We start from the raw sequence: 16,044 nt of genomic DNA on the forward strand, positions 1-16,044 counted from the left end.
TAAATCCCACAGAAAGTCCCCAGGAATAAAACCGATGACAATACCATACGCAGGTGGTGATTAGGTGAAAACCATGGGCAAAGCACATGTGTGCCTCATTTCCAAGAAAGGGACAAAAACTGGCTCAGGGATCTCGAGAAAGGATTACAAACTGCTTATTTCTAGGCTTGGCCAATCATTCTTAGCAAGCTCTATAAAGATGATTATTTCATGTATTCTCGTATTACAGCCGTTTGGGTTTGATGGCTGCTCTGGAAATCTGGAAAAACGACTGACGTGTGTGGGAAGGGTGGAGGGCACTGGTTTGTTCGGGGAGTGGTGGGGCGCTGAGCAAGTAGCACTGCGAGGGCTTTTGGCTCCGGCCCGGCCTGGTCCGGCCCGGCCCGGCCCGGCCCGGCTCAGCCAGGCAGGCTTTGCCTTTGCTCCGCGCCGGGCCGTCGCCGCACGGCGTGCGCGCATTGCGGGGTTTGAGCCGAGCCGCTCGCCGTACCGGGGGCCACCGCCTCTCGCGCATGCGGGGTAGCGGGGCCGTAGAGGGCGCCCGGCCGGCGGGGCGGAAGGACGTTGGTGGGTCCGAGCTGAGCTGAGGCCTGAGCTGAGGTGAGGCCGCCATCCCGTCCCCTCCTTCCGCGTGCCGCCGGGTCCCCCCGGGCCCGCCGGTCTGCCCTTGGCCCGCCGGGTTCCCTACGCCCTGCGGCGGCAGCCCGTGACCTCTAGGCGTCCCTGAGGGTGGCGGGGACGGGCCCCGTCGGGCGAGCGGGCGCCCCGCGGGGGGCAGCGGCGCCCTCCGTGAGGGAAGAACCAGCGCGCGGCTTGCGGCAGCCTGGCCGGGGCGCCGCGGCCTCTTCCTTCCCTCGCGGCGCGGGGCTGGAGGGGTGCTGCCTCTCAGGGGTCCGCCTAAATATGAGGGGAGGGGAGGGCGGGCGGGCGCGACTGCGGGCAGCGCCGGGGGGCCGCCCTCCAGAGAGGGCCGGGCCGCCTCCGGCTCTCCCGTTCCGCTGCCCGGCCCTGCTGGCGGGGGAGGCTACGCTGCCTCGGCCCACACCCAGCTCAGCCAGCCCTCACCTTGCCTTTAGGGAGAGCCGCCAGCCTCGGGCCTTGAGGGGTGTTAGTGAAATCTTACTGGAGAGAAACAAAATCCTTTAATGCAATAGAGTTTGCAGGTACCTTGAAAAACCAAACCACGAGCTAGTTCAAGAGGTGTGTGCATTTCCTTAGAAATGAATAAAATGTGATCAATGATGTAAGCACCAGAACAGCAGACCTGAAATGGTAGACCCCGCAGGGAGGGAAGAATTTGGTGTGAACAGCGATGGCTGATCTTGCTTCTGTGACTAGTGGCTGTAAGGAGTCTTAACAACTTCCTTAGACTGATGTCATAAATAGGTTGTCCTTGAATGTTGTCCCTTAAATGTTCTTACTGAAAAGTCAAATAGAGAGAAGCACTGTTGCTTATGTTGTAAAGGCAATTATTGCACAATACAAAAAGCACCGTCTGTCTAGAGTAGAGTTACAGAAAACTATTTAAGAAGAGCTTCTTGTCCTCCAATTCTCTCTTTTTGTTTTATTTTTTTAGGAAATACAACGACCATGTCGTCTGCACTATTGCCTAAGCCACAAATGCGGCGCCTTTTGGCCAGGCGGATGAAGTTTCACCTATTTGGGGCATTTTTTGTGTCTGTGGGATGTGCGGCTTTATACAAGGTGAGCTCTGTAGCCATTCCATTATAAACTGGACTCATTAGGGTGTTCTAAGAATTCATAATATTTTTCTGTTGTGATTTGGCTGAGCTGTTAATCAGAAAGCTTTAATAATGTATTTTTGTAAGCATGTTTCCAGAACATAAATAAATCTTCCTAATCTTCATTTGAAGAAACGATATAAATAACCTAGATCATGCAATTCATGACAACTTAAACTTGAGTCTCCTAGTCCTAGACTGCTCTTGGTCGTTCACACGATTGATGCACATTAACTCTAGATGGTCTCTGTCACAGTATCTGAGACTCGAGATAGTTGTCAAAGTCTTATTTTATATCTAGACGGATTTCAGAAAGCTTACTTACAAGCAGTTTGGAAAAACCATCCTTCACACTGAAGATATCTGTGTGGGGAAAGCTAGCATGGTCCTTCTGTCCTTGTTTTGAAGTATTGTGTGGAAATGGAGTGTTACATTTCCAAAGAAACCTGCTTACAGATTGGAGTTTGTTTTTTGTGGTCCTTAAGAGACTTCTAACAAAGATAAGAGTTGTAGTTGTTCTTGAGTGCTTTTACTAAATAATTCTTGGATCTTATACACAAAGCAAGCAACACAGTTTGAATTAGTGTGGAAGGACTGGATCTTGCTTTGCCCGTTGAACTCATTCATATACAATTTGCAGCATTTGAATATTCCAGAAGCTATTGATAAAAGTGACAAGGAACTAGGTTAATTTCAGATTGTTCATCTCAAAAATACCATGGTTGTCTTAAACTTCTCAGAGATCAACAAATGTCTATCAAAATAATAAACTTGCACAGTTAAAGCTCAGCATCTACTTAACACATGTGTTAAGAGGTAGACAAGCTTGTTTGTGGTCAGACTTAAAATATATATATATTTTTTAATAGTCTGTGGTTTTATACCTTATTTGGCACCCACACTTTAATATACTAGTAAGGCCACATTTAGAGCAAGTAATGTGGATCTCTGTAGTGATTTACTTTGTTACATGTTAGATACTGTTGGACAAACCCACCTTGGACTTTCGTTCATGTTTTTGGAGGCTTTTTCACTGTATCCCTGTGCTTCAGGGGAAGGAGTATCCAAGGAGTCAGGATTGTGTCATTTTATGTCGGTGAGCTGTAAGAGTGGCTTGACAGCCTTGTAAAATTTTACCAGACATCTGTAGTTGACCTACAGTGAAGCTCAAATGTAATACATTGGTTTAGGATGCCATTTTATCTGGAGTTACAGTTTTGCAGCTGCTCACAGGCACAAAACTTGCCACAATGGCACGTTTTATGTATAAAACTATTAGCAGGGAGGGCATTGGATGCTTGAGTGCCGATACAGGCCGAGTGTTTCTGGATCTTAGAAGTGTAATGTGCTACTTTGTAACGGACTTAATTTTAAGGTTTCATTTCAGGCATTTGCTTTCCTGACCAATGGTGGATTGGTCACCAATGGATTGGTGGATTTGAACAGTAATATTTTACTAATTTGAGCTAAAGACTTTGTAGACTCATAGCCACTAATACAAATCATACTACTAATAGAAAAAGAATTATTTTTGTAAAGGGTTGCAAGCTTTCATTTTCTGTGTGTTAACTTTCCAGTTTGGAGTTGCTGAACCCAGAAAACGAGCTTATGCAGAATTCTACAAAAACTATGATGCCATGAAGGACTTTGAAGCCATGAGAGCAGCTGGTGTGTTTGAGTCTGCACCGCCCAAATGATGTTTAACCTGCATTTACAGGTAATAAGCTACTCTGCATTAGAACAAGAGTAAGTTAGAACGTTTCAGTGAAACATTGTGATTCTGTTTGGAGGTTCTTCCTTTTTGATCAAATAGAAAGGTGCTCCCAAAGGAAAAGGATACAAATTGCACTGGAGAGACCGCTGGGTAATAAAACCATGAAGAAATATGAGAACTATGGAGCAGGGAGTAAAGGCAGAATAGAAAGCTCCTGAATGCCTTTGGGGTAATTTGTTTAACTTATGTGATACAGGAGACTTGCACAGAGCGATGGCAGGCCTTTCCCTCTTCACACAGCCATGGAGAGGAGACAAAGCTCTTGTATTAAACTATAAGACTTGCCTGATATCACTGATATGTTGATGCTGTCACATCTTGAACGGCTTAGCTTCGGGCTGTCTCTCTCTACTACTCAAGTACTTGTGGTGGTACAGTGAATGAGAAAGTGGAGAGGCTGTTTCTCCGATACCATGCATTTTAATATAAGAAACGTAGGCAGCTTCCACACATCCTTTTGTCTTTTGAAGTTGGCAAGAGGGGGAAGATAACTAGTAATGGGGGGAAATATATTTTTATATATACATACATATATATTTATATAAACAAAAAATTTGCAATGGCATACCAATATTCAGGCTTCTGCCATACTGAACTAAGCTTGAATAGAACTTTGTTTATTTTCCTAGCACTTAACACTGCCTTTTGTCTGAAGTCAACCAAACTTTGTTCTCCCTTACTTGTTGTCGTAACAGCAGGAAGGAAAAGTCTTGATTTCAACCTTGTCATAGTTATTAAGAAGCACGCTTACTAAGCTGCACAAGCTCATGATGTGACAACTCAATAAAGAATTCCTCCCCCTTTCTTGATCCAAATTTCTTACGTTGGGTTCTCTGCTTCTTTTAAAATGACTTCAAACTAATCCTGAATGATAGCTTTTTCATTCTTTTGGAATGTTTTCATATTGTGATCATTATGTGATAATCTGTGGCTCTAATTATCCTGGCCAGCTGCATTTTCTCAGCGTGTTTGCTTAAAGCAGCAAAATTGAATAAAATATTTGTACTTAACACTATTAATATTAAATTCTGTTGTGTGACAATCTACAACTATCTGGTTTCTGCATAACATAATCACATAAAAAAAGCAGAGCTCCAGCTCTTCTAACAAATTTAAAAAGAAAAAAAAAGTGGCAGTCCCTTTGGTGCTTTTTTTTTTTTTTGTGAGAAGGGGGAACTTCTGTTCTTCAGTTGTGACTGCAACAAAGATAAATAATGAAATGATAAATTTTCCTGGTTTTAATCTTGGTAATTCTGTTTCTGGTTGGTCCTATTGCTAATATATAGAAACTTTTAAACTTTCTTAGACACTGGAATTGCATTCTTCAGTCAGGTGGCCTTCATCAGAGTATTCTGAAAGGCCATCTGGTGGTAAAATCATTCGAAACAAACACTGTCAACAAGGATGCACGTTGAATATTTAATTGGAATCATGAGCAGGATTTTTGTCACTGCAAAGAGAGCTCCACTCTCAGCTTACGTTCCCATTTGCATTTAAAAAAAAATGTTGCACATAGTGTGTACCTGTTAGAATTACTTTTCCTAAACATTTCTTCCATTCCTTAATTAGATCAGCTCAACAGAAAATGTGAAAGACAAATCATTATATGTGACTTTTGTTTGAATTGCTGATACTTCTTATTCCTTAGCCTATCTATATAAGAACTGGTATTTTTCACTCCTCCATAGTAGAAAGAGGTTCTTTTTGTTTTGTGCCTGCACAAAAATGTAAGTAGAAGAAGGGGAAACCAATGCCAGTGCCTCAGATGTTCTGGGAAGATTGAAGAGGACAAGCACACAAACCACGTGGAATACGTTTCCATGCCTCAGTAGCTTAATCTTAGCTATGGAAGTTGGATGGAGGTTGAATTTGATGCTTTTTTTGGTATAGTTACCTAATGGGTACAGTGGTCATGCATGCTCTACATCTCCCATTTTATTTGAATATATTCTGTATGTGGCAGTAAGTATAGTGGTTTAACCTCATGGAATGCTCACTGTGGAATCAGTACTTTGCCCCAAAATTGAACGGAGAGTAGGGTAGGTGGGGAGGAGAATTCGTGAGTGAAGGTGCTAGCTTGGCACTCTGCACCGAGTTTGTTCCTGCTGGGCATGTAGGCAGCCTGGTACCTAAGTGTGCATTTACACTGCTTCGTCTACCTGGCATGGACTTTGTGTCCATGATACTGATGATGGATCAGGATGGTGGTGATGCTGGATGGATGGCGATACTGCTAACGGAAACTCAGTGCAAGTATAAATTTGAAGCGTATCCTACCTCTGCAGCGTGCTCAGTAATAGAATAAAGGGGCAAGCTAAGAGTGTGGTGCTCACCACTTGCATGACTCTTGTCATGGAGCACAGCTGGTCTTGGATTGTGTTCAGTATAATGTGGAGAAGCAATTTGAATTTGGTTTTCTTCCTTCCTTGGTAGGTTGCCTACACCACTTGTTTCCTCTCTGGCTCCCATCTGAAAGCTGCATTCCTTTCTCTTTCAGGCCCTTAGCAAGATTGATTCAGTTATCAGTGCAGCATGTATAGTGAATCTGATGTGCTGTGCAGTATTGTTCCAGCTCTTGATTTGTTCCATGTTTCACTTCTGTTTGCCACATGAAGGGTGTGTGAATCTTAAACCATCAGGAAATAACAGGGGGAATTCCTCTAGACTAAACCACCACATAAACAGTTCTCTCTATTTCTTTGCATTCATACATAGTAATATGTTTACTTAGAGCATGAAGTTTGTCCAACATAACTTAATATTTTTTTTTTTTATCTTGCAGATCTCCTTCAGTCTAAGGAGACTCGATGACTGAACTGCATTTGTTCACTGAACTGTAAAGTGTAATGCACTTTGGTGCATGGCATGCTCTAATGTAATTCAATAAATAAAATACATATGTCAGTGGCACTGAGTTGTCCTCATTAATGTCGAAATGCTGAAGTGCTCAGATGCTGGGAAGAGTGGTAGAAATTCTTCATAAATTGCTGAAGATGACTAAGGCTAGGTTTTTTTCTCCCAGGAATTATTTGCGTCTCCATTTTGGCCAAATTCCACATTTGATAACAAAGTATATCCCTAAGCAGTTACAGCTAGGTCACTGCCGATGGGAATGTGCAAGAGGTTAGGTGTTACAGGAAGGGAGAGGCTGGATGTCTGGAAGGGTTTGTGTTACCTGTGCTTTCACAAGGTGAACTGACCTTGGGATGAAAGAATTTGGAGGCAAATTCTGGAAATATATGAGCCAACCTTCCTATCTTTTTCTGCTGCCATCACTGTATTACCTTCCTTACAGCAGCAAACTTACTTAGAGCAAGGCTTAGAAACTGTGCAAGTGCCCACTCTTACACATGGTATGTTATTCTAATTGGAGAACGACTCAACTGCAGGTATGCTCATGTGTATTTGAGGTACAAGGGGAAAGGGGGTAAAAGCAGACAAGAAATACTTATTTTAGGATATTATGCTATTGAGAATCTTTGCATTCTGCTTCTAGACACGTATCATCTTTCTTTTAATAGCTGGAAGTAGTCAGCTAAGCATCATCTTGATCTCTGCTACGTTGGGTGTTGTCTGAGACCTGACTCTCTATCTCCTGCCACGATACCCACTGTTTGGAACATGCTTTGTGTGTTGCTGGCTGCTGAAGATGGTACTAGGGTGGTAGCTCTTGATTGATGAATGTGGGTACCAGGAGAGGAGTCAAAGCTGATAGTGTGAAAGGAGGGAAGGCTTTGTATGAAGCAGCCTGCCAAATTAAGTCATCGGTGTTGTATCTGAAGGTCTTCAATGCAAATCCTATTCAGAGTAACTCTTATTATTTTAAATGGCTTGTTAACTAAATAGGTGTGAGCAACATTTGGACTAATGAAGGCACATAAGTAATAGCCGATCCAGCACACTATTAGCAACATGCAATTGTTTTTTCTTCAAGCTTTCCATACAGCCAGTGCTTCCTTTAAGCAAAGAAAGAACTTGACATTTGTGGTGCAGGGAAAACCATCTAGTAATCAAAATACCCCTGTGCTTACAAATGTAAACCACAGCTTAACAATAGCAAATGATACCCATTTATCTTCCCAGGGTACAGTATAAACATTGTATGCCATTAAGTACTGACTAACGTTTTCTCAGGCATGGCTGCAGGTTTAAACAGCCAGGGGTCTTCAGTCATATTGACAGCTTCAGAGGCAAAGCAACTTGCTACTACCAGGTACGCAGCCTAATAGACCCGACCTCCCTTGCAGCTCTAGCCCATCTTCCTGGTTGCTATCAAGTTACTTTAAATTCTGAGTTTCTGCTAAGCTCTTACAGACAACAGCAGTTATTGTTGTAGTCTGTGTTCCTTCAGTCACCAGCACTTGTTGATTTAAAGGCATTTTGTGACTGGAGATAGCACGCTGACTGTGCAGCAGAGCACAAAGATGTCTCTGGCTAAATGTATTCAAGGTCAGCGCTAAGTTTTATAGGCTCATAGACCTACTGAGGTTGGGAAAGACCTCTAGGCTCATCAAGTCCAACCAGCAACCCAAAATGCCTGTGCTTTGAGAGGCTGCAGCTTATACTTGTTGCTTTCTGTATATAGTATGTTTTCACAATGGCACAAAAGGAGGTACTGCCTTCCAGCAGGCAATGCCAACCAACCTGTACCTCGTGTTCCTCTGGCGCAGGACAGGTGGGCAAAGCTGGGCAGGGTAGGCAGAAGGGCTACCCTTTTCTGAAAGCAGCACCAACCCATCAAATTTTTCCTTTTTGTCTTTTTCAGTGAGTTCAGCTAATCCTATATTAGGAACATGTGGGAGCAGGACTTCGCATACTACAAGAAAAAGCCATGTTAGACCTAATCAGCTGCTTGTTACAGGGTCTGGCATGCTGTTTGTTTCTAGGTGGTGCAGAGCTGAAAAAAAACCCCCATGCTTGTCTGCGCTGAGACCATCCCAACTGTCTGTAATGATTTTTTGCTATATTTATGTATGAAATAATACATGAAAAGGAATTGTTTGACCTAAACTATGAAAGGTCTTGCCATGTGTAAGCCTGACCATGCCTTCAAAGTTTTGGCTGGCTTGCTTTATTCTCGAGTGCTTGAGGAATGAGTGATTGTTCTGGAAGCAAACTAAAAAGATAGATTTGAAGTTGTGCGAGCTCCAGGTCTAAGGCGCATTCTGAGAGTAGGCATGTTTTAAGAGCACACACATTGGAGTGCTTTAGTGGCTAAGTACAGGCAGCTGCTCTTTGGACAACTTTGGCTTTATAGTTCACACAGCTCATACGTAGGAGAGGCTGATTTATATACCGTCTCCAGACATGTTTCCATACATGTGGTCAGAAGGGGGAGAAAGAACCTGCCTAATGCAGTAAAGATGCTAGCTTAATTCACTGAAGAAGAGTGTAATTTAAGCAAGTGTTTATTCCAGGAGAATATAATTCAGGAAAAGCACAAATGTATCGTAAACAATGGCTGCAACCGTCAAACTTTTAGAAATTAAACTGCTGCCTTCCCTCATTTGTTACAGGTGTGTTTGCATCCTCGTGGCTGGCTTGTGTACCACATAAATAACGAACAGATTAGTCTAATTCAAATGGTGGCTACAGTGCCGTTTTGATTCAGTCACAAAAGCATAAAACTTCTCAGCACACAATTTTTTGGCAAGCTAATCATTGGTTTTTACTTCCCAAGTATTGCATGATCTATTGCATTTTCTGGTATATGACCAAGTCCAGTGACCAACTGGAATCTAATGGGGTCTACATGAAGCTTGTGTGTCTGTCTTGTTATTGTTCTACGCAGTGACGAGTTCATTGCCTTGTGACTGAATGACCAAATAGCTCACAAAAACAAGTATTACAGGAATAGCTTTATTATCTTTAAACAATCTCATTATATTACAATTTATCCACCAATATGCAAAATTAGAAGTATTAAACTATTTCCATAAAATATTCAGGAATGAAGCACGGGTGTGTATCTACACATACACATTTTTTTAAACAGTGTTATTTAAACAGTGACTAATTTATTAAATCACTGCATGAAATGTTGATAATGGATGGGCTTATTTCACAGTCAGAAAAGGCAGATCCCAGGCTTCTGTATTTTCAGTACACAAGAGACACAGCTTTTAGAAATACCTTTTAGCAAAACAGAACTCACGAGAAAAACATTGCAGTTACTACATTCGTATTTACTGTGCATTTGGTCATCTCAAGTATGCATAGAAGTTATTAACTATAAAGCATATGAATCTGCTCCAAATGATGATCAGATTTTATTCCAGTTCCTGTCTCCCATTCCGGCCATGTTCAGGAATCCCCAGACAAAATTCATGTCCATAAGTATATAGAAAAGGGGAGAAAAGTAACACTAATAGTTGAAAACCAAGTAAGCTTTTGTTTTTTAAAATTAAACTGCCATAGCCAGATTTGGTTTGTAAAGTAATCTAACTGTCCCCTGAGACAGTGATTTCTTGTCTACTACGAATTGTAAAGCATCAGAAAAATAAGACACTTCTTAGAAAGCTCATTTGTCTTGCTGTGTTTAACATCATATTCGTAAGTGTATTGTGACGGCATCATTAACTATTAATGCAACTGGCACCTGTGGGCCCATACGTTTCGATCAACTTGAGAAAAATGAAATCTCACTTTGCTTAGCACAAACATATGTGAAAGGTCTTGTTTCTAAATATCCCTGGTTTTATTTGCTCAAACGATGATAAGCGCAAAACGCGTTAGGGCTTAACTGAGCACATACTATGTAGTGGTGGCAGATCAGAAGTGAGACCTAACAAGGCTATACTTAGCACCTGCACATCTATGTTACCTTGAGCTTATAGACTTTTGGTAGATTTTAGTGAGGCTAAGCTCTGTTTCTTAAATTTTCAACTGTGTGTTACTGGCTTCCAGCTAACGCCCAGACAATGCACAATGTCATATATACATTGGAAGTCCTTCTGAAAATTTGATGGTGGATAAAATAAAGTTTCTGTATACAGACAGTTTTAAAAATAAATTCACGTTGTAGTTCATGTTTTGTTCTCCAAACCACACAAAGGCACTCGTTTACATTAAGGACTAATGTCCTGCAAAACTTCAGTCAAATAAAGGAAGCTATTTTAAGGTTAAAGTGGTGCTAAAACCCAGCTGTCACTAGTAACTTAAAACAGCCACACTGGGTTTTTCAGATTTAGTGGGGGAAAATGTTTTGCCTCAGGACGTACATGTTGGGGGGAGTGCATGGAGGTGGGGAGGGCGGAAGGCTCAGCCTTGAGCAAGTTTTTACAGCTGAGTTATAAACCTGTTTTATAACAGAAACTGGCAGACCCTAAAAGATGATATAGTAGGTATTGATACATGTTTTGTGTGTGTGGCAAACACGTCTGTATGCACGCAAATTTTCCTTAGTCTCTGATTTTGGTTGTTGAAAAGAAAACAGATTTTGATTGAGCTATAGTCCAAGGCTGTTCCTTTTCATTCGTTTGCTAGAACACTTTCCTTCCAGCACTAGTATTTTGGCTAGGGAGCAGGAATGTTGTCAAGATTAGAAAAGCTATTGGGCTTAACTTGTTATCTCCCACCTCCTCAAAAATTACATGCATCTCTACTCGATGTACGTTACTGCAGAGAAAGCATTACTTTCAAAACGGTAAGGTATTACTATACTTACCACAAATAATTATTAATTAAATCCTTTCCGCAAGGCTTTATTTTTCACCATGGTGAATTTGCTAATGAATACTTGGGCAAAATTTGGATCAACTACATATTGATACGTTTTCATTATAGTTGGAAGGTGTTCGGTAGCCACAGGTTGCAGTGCTGGTACTGTTGGGGTGCTGGGAGCGAGGTGGTAAGATGTCTTTGCAATGTACTCCACAAGGCGGTTGTATTGTTGTTCTGATAGTCTCTCTCGAGCTCCATCTGCCTGAAATCAGAGAAGATAAAATAGTTACTGAGTAACTGCCAGTAACTGAACTTAGTAGTAAGGACAGTAACTTCCACGTTACTTCCTGTAGTTAAAAATCTTCCTTCCTGGGGTCTTTCTTACAATGGTTTAATGGATGTTTTAATCAATGGTGCTCTCCCATAATTTAGTGCTTGGTGGATTGGTCCTCTCGTCTGCTGTTTTGGACACTTCTGAGGAGCTCTAACTCTGCCACAGAAAATTTAAGCAGCATCTTTTGAGAATTTCAGGGCTGGACACTCAACTCTTTGTAGAGAGGAAACACATCTGAACCCCTTTTAGAGAAACACCGGTACCTCTTGGCAGTGCTTATCAATAGCAATTCTAATTAGCTAAAACATTGTCTCACAAAGTACAATTAAAGACAGCCCATAGTTGTATCTGGGGAGTTAAGTTTTTTACTTGATTTAAAATAAAAACTAGAAGCTACCTTCCAGGTGAATGTTCTATGACAGGATATATCCATCTGCTTCTGGTAACCAAAAAGTCTGCGTCAGAGGACCCACACAATTACATTTTTTTTAAACAAAAGGGTTTTACTGAAGATGGTTTGGGTGTGTCGTTTCTGGAGAAGACATTAAGGTGTCTAGGTAAACTGCCTTTTCCACCACCATGAGTTGGAAGCACTCCTCTGGAGAAATCTCTTTTTGCAGGCTGAAATACGTAGAGGATCAGCGCTCTGGCAAGAGGGATGCAAGTAATCTACCTCTAGCGGAAACAAATACAGTAAAACAAATATTGTCAACAGAAAGGTGGCATCTACTGCGTGGTTCCAACCAGATAAAGTATTAGATGAAAAGCCATGGGCAAACCTGGCTTTGGAAGATCAACCTGCTATGTCCTTTTTTTGAAGAAGAAATTGAAGATAACTATGACTAGTCTGAGAAGGGAAAGCATGCAAGCAGGCATCAAGCTAGTCGCATGGTTTCAAAAAAATGTATTTCTGAAATACCACCATGGATGCTACAGTGGTATCACTAGCAAAGTCATTCAGAACAGAAGTTATTTCCAAAATATGATGATCAAAAAGGCAGAAGCTGTCCTAGGGCTGGGCTTTGACGCGTCCTTATTTACACTTGGAAAACTGCTGACCAGTTTTATTTTTGTAGGGTTTAAAATGTCTTTGCTTGCTTGTTGGATGTCATGCTAAGGATTCAAAGACTGCTATCTTCTGACTGTCTTTCTGGGAGTTTTACACCTGCCTCACTAGACATGATGATATTTTCAAACAGTGCCATTGGATTCAATTTAACATCCACGATCAATATCTTATCACATCTCTGGTCTGCAAGGCTCATTTTAAACAAACCATTGCTTATTTGAAGAAAGAATTAATATGATTGATAGATAGTGGCAGATGTCACATCCAAATCAAAACAGTCCCCTCTGGTTTTTTTACTATGTCTTTTGAGATAGATTTGCTGCTCAGCAAGTAGAAACACTCCTGTTTTCAATCATCACCACAAAAATGCTGAAGGAAGCAGGCTCATGAACAAGCTCAGAAGCTCAAGGTTGGAGCCTATGCCTAGAAACAGAAGAAATTATGAAATGGGCAGAGGAGAGTGTGGTTTTCGTGAATGACTTTAATGGGAGGGAAAAATCAGAAGGCAGACTGCTGCAGCAGCCCCATGGCCAACAGTGGAGAATGGTGTCTGAACCACATCTTCAGTCTGGTGGCACAGAAGAAGTATCTCAGCAGTCAGTCTGTTTTACCAGTTGAAAGGAGAGAAATATGCTAAAGTACCACCTATGTAAACTAGATTTTAAGTTAAGGGGTAAATCTTGCATGTAGGTGGCTCCACATTTTTTCCTGACTTCTCCTTCTAGGGAGAAAAGCCCAGGGGCAGCTGGATTATAGTTCTTCCTCTACACTGACCAAAAGACCCAGGTTATCAAAGGAGATGGAAAGGGTGCTGGCATCCCACTCACCTACTCCTGTGAACCCATTCTTCGTTCAGCCCCATGCTATACCCCACAGATACAGCATAATTATTCTGGAGGAAATACTAACTGCGCTTTTGGATGGTCTTCCAAAGTAACTTGTTTCCAGGTGACTTCATCTGCAACCATCTGCTTCTCCAGCCAGTTTCAGTTTAGCTTATATTGTTAAGACAACAACAGGAACGTGGAAGTACTATTATTCTACATTTTTTCCTAAATGGGACCTAACGTTGTCACTAAGTGCCTTAGCTCACTACTTCAAACAGCTATAGTGTTAATAGCCAGACCATTCAATGAATCAAAATTTAGTCAAGGGTTGCTTAGTGTACCTGCTAGAGGAACCTTGAAGATATCCCATCCTTTCATTCTAGAAGGCCATACTTTTGGGTTAAGAACTCCAGAATTTTTCTAAAATTCCTCCAATTATGGCTTATAAAGAATAAGCCTTCAGCAATTCTAACTCTGCAGCAGCTACAGTGCCTCTGTTGTGCAGTCCAGATGTGTATGTAAGACTGAAGGGCTGCTTTGTGCACACTGACTACGAAGATCCGGTTCTTTAGGGTTTTTTTCACAGCTTTGAAAAATCCAGAGATTGGTTTTCTGCTCCAGAGATGTTAACATGTAGCACTATCATGAAAACCCTGTTGCACATGAAGATCATCACAAAGAAATTCTAGAATATCTGAAATTCCAGGGCCCTTCAATCTTTTGCTGTCTTCTTGATGTTATGAGCCATACCAAGAGCAGCTGGAAGAGCAGGCCTTTTGAGTTTGATGTCTGTCTGGAAGCAAGCAGTGTCTCAATTACTTTGGAAGATAATCCAAGCACAATTAACGCTTCCTTTTCAATAACAATGTTGTCAGTGCCAGAGTTTCAAAAATCCATCCAGTCCATTCCTAGCCATATGGATTAAGTTATATATTGTGGAGCCGAACAAGCCATCAGGCAAACCTATTGCTGAAGGAGTCAAAATATGCTCTATAACATCTCTGGTGATTACAGCTGTAGAATAACTCATGTTTTGTTTCCTAATAGTTCCAAGAAGCTGAGGAGAGGGAAGGGGAGAAACTGTTTTGGGCAGAGCTGAAACAAAACTTTTGGCAATTATTTTTGTGAGCAATAACACAAAAAAGTGGATTTTTATAAAGTTGAAATGAAATGCTTCAACTTGTATTATTTCTAGGATCTTTGATTAAATTAGTAAAAAAAAACCCAGACATACTTTACATTTGGTAACCACCTCTATTTTGCTAAACTCACCATGATATTTTGATTGATTTGACTGGGCATTTTCCAGCTAAAAATTCTGTCCATCTTTACTAATTTCATCATGTACAGACGTGTCTGCACTTCAGCTGAGGACGTCTTCAGTGCAACAAGATGGCATACCATTAATATATAGGAGTTGTGTCTATGTAGGTGTAGGTCTGCAGCTCTGAGGCTGCTCACCTGTGAGTCACAGCTTCCTGCTCCTAAGGTTCCTTTTCCTAATCACATTCAAAGAGTTTTTAGAAGCTCTTGCCGGGGAGCTGAAGGGGAGGCCCTGGCTCCCACCAGCACCAGCGGAGCACACAACACCCCAAGCACTGCAGAACTGACAGGCTCAGCTGCAGAAAGGAAATTACTAAGTATGAAATTTCCCAATCCACTAAGGCAAAAAACTAATATATATCAGTTACAAAAGAATATTACTTAACTCTAGGTAATTAATAAAGCTTTATGAAGCTTTTGGAATCTTTTACTGTGTAGCTGCCTTAGCATAAACAAATAAACTTTCTTATTCTTTGTCTTACTTTCAACTGCTCTGCCTTATAGCACATTTATTTTCATTTTCACACAAAGATCAGCACCAGCGTCTGCATTCTGAAGGAATATTTTACCAGGTCTGTTCTGTACAGCACCACTCAGCTTTTGCTGTCTTGCCACCGGTGACTTTGCTCCACCTGGGGCACAGGCACTCCATCGCTTCCATCATGCCATATGTTTTCAATGCATTCTCAAGAGCCCGTGCTGGCCAAAGAGGTTGTGTACTGAGGCTGGGTGGCTCAGGGCTTACAGCTCCTGGCATTGCTATGCCACTGGAGTAGGACTCCTGTATTTCTATCCAGAACTTCAGACAAAACCATGTATTTGGTCCAGTACCTCCAAAGCAGGTCATGTTTACTGTGCGTACTAGCATGTGTATGTGGGAATGATGGACTCTGCACATGCTGTGCAGGGTTGCACTGTGCATGTACAGGAGCCACTTGCCCAGAAGTCCTATACATTCCCAGCTGCAGCAGCTGTGGGACTAGAATTAGGCTCCCTGTCCCTCACCTTCCCTTCTCCCACACAGGCAGTCCCTCTAACTCATCACCCTCTTGCAGCAACCTTTGGGCAAGCAGCCCTTCCCCCAGTGCAGCAGCCTACTCCTCACCCCTTGGATAACCAGATACAGAGACAAGAGCCATCACATTACAGCATAATAAAAATAGATGTGGACTGGTGCTAAAGTTAGGGTTAGGATGGGTTGAGTGCATCAAGTGCCTTAGGGAGAACAGATTATCCTCCTCTTCCCTCCAGGACAGTAGCTCTGGACTGAGCAGGATAGTCTGGACTCAGTCTGATGTGTGCCTCCAGCAACC

The 16,044-nt window shown here is 41.9% G+C and overlaps 2 protein-coding genes across 6 annotated transcripts in view; one reads left to right on the top strand and one right to left on the bottom strand.

Annotated features, from left to right (window-relative positions):
* Positions 1 to 465: 465 nt before the first annotated feature.
* LOC104047334 (cytochrome c oxidase subunit 6C) lies at positions 466 to 6,426 on the top strand. Its single transcript, XM_064442318.1, has 4 exons — positions 466 to 600; positions 1,577 to 1,704; positions 3,320 to 3,459; positions 6,299 to 6,426. Exons 2-3 carry the CDS (start codon positions 1,591 to 1,593, stop codon positions 3,437 to 3,439), a joined length of 234 nt encoding a protein of 77 aa, XP_064298388.1. The 5' UTR covers positions 466 to 600; positions 1,577 to 1,590; the 3' UTR covers positions 3,440 to 3,459; positions 6,299 to 6,426.
* Positions 6,427 to 9,359: 2,933 nt separating this feature from the next.
* The window catches only part of VPS13B (vacuolar protein sorting 13 homolog B), a 485,884-nt gene continuing 479,199 nt past the window's right edge, over positions 9,360 to 16,044 (bottom strand). For all 5 annotated transcript variants that reach the window (XM_064442323.1, XM_064442322.1, XM_064442320.1 and 2 more), the window contains exon 62: positions 9,360 to 11,440. In XM_064442323.1, the coding sequence (XP_064298393.1) occupies positions 11,195 to 11,440 (246 nt within the window). In that variant the 3' untranslated portion in view covers positions 9,360 to 11,194. The remainder of the gene's footprint in view (positions 11,441 to 16,044) is intronic.

This window comes from Phalacrocorax carbo, chromosome 2 (assembly GCF_963921805.1).
Source record: "Phalacrocorax carbo chromosome 2, bPhaCar2.1, whole genome shotgun sequence".
Lineage (NCBI taxonomy): Eukaryota > Metazoa > Chordata > Aves > Suliformes > Phalacrocoracidae > Phalacrocorax > Phalacrocorax carbo.